The 5,379-nt window shown below is 33.5% G+C and overlaps 1 protein-coding gene across 1 annotated transcript; it reads right to left on the reverse strand.

Annotated features, from left to right (window-relative positions):
- Positions 1-120: 120 nt before the first annotated feature.
- Positions 121-4,274, reverse strand: c1d (C1D nuclear receptor corepressor). The gene is made up of 5 exons (XM_042480943.2): positions 4,166-4,274; positions 3,143-3,284; positions 1,974-2,040; positions 855-910; positions 121-774 (listed from the first exon to the last, which is right to left on the reverse strand). The coding sequence occupies exons 1-5, from the start codon at positions 4,174-4,176 to the stop codon at positions 568-570; spliced, it is 483 nt and encodes a 160-aa protein (XP_042336877.2). The 5' UTR covers positions 4,177-4,274; the 3' UTR covers positions 121-567.
- Between the last annotated feature and the right edge of the window lie 1,105 nt (positions 4,275-5,379).

Below are 5,379 nucleotides of genomic sequence, written 5' to 3' on the forward strand. Positions count from 1 at the left end.
TCTCTCACTGGAACATCAGAGCCATCGTTAGCATGTAACACCTGCGCTTTTCCTACTATTACAAGTCAAAATGTCTGTATAAAAAAAATGTCTATAGGAAAAAAAGAAGAAAATCCAGCATAATGTTTGGTGAGGATTTTTATACTTAAGTCGATCCGGGGAGCAATACATCACCAAAAATATTTCATCAATATGTTTGACACATGACACGTGTAAAAACATCCCAAAGAACAACTTTTGATTCATAGAATCTGTTTCAAAATAGAAATTAATATTTCTCATTTATCTTAAAAAAAAAAAATCTTAAGTGACATATTTCAATACGTCAGTGGACCCAATTTTTCACTCGTGTATCGATGGTGTATCGTAGTTGGCAAAAAGTGTTTTTTCCCCATTTTCTGACCGCTGAGAAACTGAGGTACACAAAGTGTATTTTGTTGTATGTTTAATATCGTCTTATACAATGCCTGTCGTTGCTTTTTTGCCTTGTGAGTAAAAACTGTTTGTCTCTTAAAAAAAAAAAGTATAAAATGCGTTAGGACGAGACTGTCCAGCTGCGTCTTTACTTCATCTCTGCTTTGGACGCTTCGACTCCGGGCTGTCAGAATGTGTGTCGGCTGTTTTCTTGGATGCTGCTTTTTTTCGTGAATCTTTGTCGTCTGGATCATAGAGAGCATTCCTGACGAAACGTGAAGCAGCCCCCTTGTCCAGACGGGCCGCTTTCTTCCTGTCTGTTATCTCTTTGACTTTGTTCATGTACGTCCTTATTCGCTCCTGAAGAAGAGAGACCGTTTTAATGCAGAGAAGAAGAGATCGGGTGAAAAAGTCAGACAGTGAAAAAAAAACATACGCACCAATTCTTGTTTGATTCCATGTTCTCTGGGATTTACGCCTCGTGTGACCAAGTACACTGTAAACAAAAACAACAGTAAAAAACATGTCCACATTATGTCAAAAAGACCACTAATATACCTTAATTCTGAAACTAACTCATTCAAGGCTCTTTGAAATACACAACCTAGAAGTAAAGCTGCTTGTATGTTTGTCTAGGGGTCAACAGATCATTGGCCTGGCCAATGATTGGGATCAATACTTGTATTGGCATTTTACTTTTTATATTCATATTTTATTTTAATGACTGCTGATAAAATTAATTAATTAAAAATGCAAAGAAAGTGTCAGCACGGGAGGAAATTTTACTTTGTAAGACCTTTTTTTTCTTTTTAAAAGATGATTTTTTGGGGCTTTTATGGCCTTAATGTATAGAAAAGACTTAGCGTGAAAGGACATTCAGCAACCTAAGGCCGCTGTGGCGAGGACACAGCTTCTGTACATGGGGCGCCTGCTCTAGCCACTGAGCCACCGGACACCCCAAAACCTTTTTTTAAATTTAATTTCATGTTTTGAAATTTAAAATTTCACTTGACTTTATTTAAAAAAAAAAGCCAGGAACTTACTGTAAATGATGCTCAGTTTTGATAAAACATTTGCTAAAGGCAATTAGACAAAGTTTTATGTTGGAGTTTCTAAATATTGACAGAAAGATTTTCATTTTTATTGAACATCAGTTCCAAATATCAGTTATTTGTCTCTTTACCCACTAATAATCGATATCAGCCCTAATAAAACCAATATCGGTCAACCCCTAGTTTTTTCTGAATATATTGTGTTTTTTACTTCCTCACAGAAATTTTACTTATAAAATCATAAGCAGATGTCACAGAAAGCTGGCACGCTTTCCTGTTCTCTGACCACATGTGGATAACTATCCTACAGCTCATAAACAAAAAGTGGTAACAGTCCATAATGTCATTCATCGCATTTACTGTGTTTCACAAATCCTTTGGCTGGCAGTAAAATCTAAATTATATTAAATTCAGTACATTTACGTAAACACTTTTCCTGCATAGAAACAGTTGTGTATTCTGCAACCTTTTTTAAAACAGTAAATAATAATTAAAAAAGAAACTTACTCCAGAATAATGAATTAAGGGTGTAGGCAGACATCAGATCCAGCTTGGCTTGATCCAAAGGGTCCAGCTGTCAACAGGAGCGTAATGTTTCATCACGCAACAAATTTAAATTCATCCTTTGGGACGATGTTTGGTGATATCGAAAAATCTGCCACAATACGATTTTGAATGGATTCATTTCAAGGGCCTGCGATCGATATGAGACATTAATGGTAAATGCATTTTTTCTTTCTTTTTGCCTTTATTGAAGGTAGAAAAGCGTAAGTGTGAAAGACAGAGAGAGAGAAGGGATGACATGTAGCAAAGGGCCGAGGTCGGAATCGAACCTGTGGCCACCACAGCGAGGACAAAAACTCTGTACATGGGGCGCCCGCTTCACCAACTGAGCTACTAAGCGCCCCAGTGGTAAATATTCTTATTGTCTTTTTCTTTATTGCTTACCATTATCTGTCTGGCACTTTCTGAATATTGACTTGGAAAGAAGCAATGACACAGACGTGCCATGGAAATTTCAAAATAAAGGCGTATCTTAGAGATGGCAAACATGGGAAGATGGCAGTGAGGAATTTAACAAAAAAACTGACCTCAAATTAGCAAGACATTGGTAAAAAGTTACATTTAAAAAATTGCTAAAAATAAGGGGGAAAAAAGAAAAGAAAAGGTAAAGTAAAATGACCTCAAGAAAATGTCAAAAACAATTTAACAGATAAACCATTAAAATTTTTTGAGGCTTGCGTGTGAAACAAATCACCCAGCTATTTGCATATTTTACTTGCATTGGGCTGGTGCTTATTTCCAACCCTGCATCTGATCATTGATTTTTAAATCTGCCCTTTGCTCTGGATCAATGCATGGTTACACTCCTACACACGTTAAGTACAAAAATCTTTAATCTATATAATTGTAATTACCACAATAAATAAAAAGCAATACAGGAGCAAAGATTTTTTTAATCTGCACTGGACAGATCTGCATATCAGACTTGCAAAATCTATGCATCATATTTCATTAGCTAACACAATATTTAGCATTTAAAATGCACATGCAAGTTATTTTGAAACGTTTCACCTCTTTTTCACATATGAAAATAACCAAAATTATTTGTATTGTATGTTTTCAATATGATAATCTCTACGACATGTTAAACGACAAAATAAAGTTCAGCCTACCTTTTGCAGCAGGTCATTTCTGGGCATCGATATTAACTTCTGTATCATGTCTTTGACAGAAGAGACTGAGGAGTTGAAACCTGTGAGCTGCTCGTTTATCTCGTGAGGGTAGTCCTCGGTTCTGCTGTCCGCTGCCATTTTCCTGCAAAATAACCGAAACACTGAATTGAATATAAATTTACTCTGAACATGTAAAAAACGGAAATGGAAAGAATGAATGTGTAAACACACACAAACATACATACATGTCCAAAAAGGAGTGCAAACTTATTAACCCCCCCCATCAGTTATTGAAAAATATTTGATATTAAATACACTGAATTATCTTAAACAATAAATTATCTATACACAATAAATTATACAGACATACATAACTACATGTAAATATACTTACAGTTATGTATAAACTATGAACTCTACAGACCATATTTAACTACATATAAACATATTTACATTGTCTTACAGAAAAAGAGGAGATAGAAAAAGGAAACAATACAAAACTATACAAAATAAATAATTTTACAATAATCCCTGTAGGCACCTGGTGGCTGTCAAACCCCTTCTTTGACCATGTAACTCATAAAAATCGTATCCTTGTACATTTTAGTTAAATCAGTTCATGTTTGGACATTTTTAATATTAAACTATTCAACAATTAAACACCAAGGATTAAAATACAAACACTTTTCATAGTTGTGAATTTAAAAATTAAAATTCCCCTTTATATTATAATTAAAATCGTGAAATGTTATGAATGGTATGAAGCTTGTTGTGACTGACTTGACTGTTTTGTTTTAGTACAAAATAACAAAAATCTTCCATTCAAATCAAACATGAAGTGTTAGCTAAGAAGCTAGCATGATAGCGCTGCTAACAGGATGACAGAAAGCGGTTAAAATGAGCCGAAATAAAGTGACAAATGTAAGTTATTTGTTAAGAAATACGTAAAACTCGTTCAGGAGCGACAAGAGTTTGTTGAAAACGGAATATGATAACATTTAGCGTGTGTGAAATGCGTTTTACCTTTTTAGCATGCAGCACGCTTTCGCTGACAGGAAATGACGCTTCAAAACAACATGACCTTCTTCTTCTTCTACTACGACTTCCTCTGGACTCTACTGCCGTCTGCCGTTTGGAAGAGCAACATTTTACCTAAAACTCATTTATTTGTTAAAAAATCTGAGGAAAGCGGCTTGATTTCTTTCAAAGACGTGGGAGAAATAACCCAAATATTGGCAAAAATATTTGGCCAAAAAAGTTACCCAAAAATGACCAGAAAATTACCAATAATAATAATAATAATAATAATAATAATAATAATAATAATAATAAATAGAATTAAGTTACTAAGAAAGACAGAAAGAAATAAAAGGAAACTGTAAATAAAACAAAACAAAAAACTATTATATATAATAAGAATAATAATAATAACAATAATAATAATAATAATAATAATAATAATAATAATAATAATAATAATAATAAATAGAATTAAGTTACTAAAAAAGAAATAAATAAAAGGAAATGGTAAATAAAACAAAAAAATTATATATTATTCTAAAAATCATTAATATAGTTTCTGAAAATGTTTCCCTACTTAAAATTACTTTTCTAATCTCTCTGTCTTTCTCCCCATTTTTTAAAAACATGTTTTCTTGTCACCTTTTACCAATTTCTTGAAGTTTGCTCAAATCCTATTCCCATGTTATACACATACAAACATATGTTTGGCCTAAAAATGTGTATACTGTAACATATTTTGATTGTTTACTTCTAATAATCAGTAAATATAGTGTCTGGATATTTCCCCCATTTCTTCAGTAACTTCTCCCTCTCCTTTTTTAACATTGATTTTCAGATTTCGTGCCACCTTTTACCAATTTTGCCATTTGCTCATTGTCCTTTTCCATGTTTTTGGAGAGTAATAAACCTTTTTGCTCAGGTTTCAAAGGTGTAAACAGTCTACTTGTGAATGATGTCCATCCTGGTTTTAATGGGTCAAATCTATTAAACTATGAATTATGAATTACACTAACAACGGTTCGTTTTGAGCTATTTTGTTTTAGTCCTCATTAAGCTACATGATGCCTTTTCTTCTGAGATAATGCTTTTAAAACATTTATGCAAACTGGTTAACTAACATTAGCATAGCAACGTGATATCTGAAGCTGTTACCATGGTAACCCGTGGCGTCGTTACCATGGCGGCGTCAGTGAGGAAATGAGAGTGCTGCCATG

This window comes from Plectropomus leopardus, chromosome 13 (assembly GCF_026936395.1).
Source record: "Plectropomus leopardus strain MGB_pleo_1.0 chromosome 13, ASM2693639v1, whole genome shotgun sequence".
NCBI lineage: Eukaryota > Metazoa > Chordata > Actinopteri > Perciformes > Serranidae > Plectropomus > Plectropomus leopardus.

What these genes read in the sequence shown, in the direction of transcription:
- c1d (XM_042480943.2), bottom strand. An exon ending in GAAATGACCTGCTGCAAAAG is followed by an intron (nt 2,041 to 3,142) that starts GTAGGCTGAACT and finishes TCCTGTTGACAG; the next exon opens with CTGGACCCTTTGGATCAAGC. An exon ending in CCTTAATTCATTATTCTGGA is followed by an intron (nt 911 to 1,973) that starts GTAAGTTTCTTT and finishes TTTTGTTTACAG; the next exon opens with TGTACTTGGTCACACGAGGC.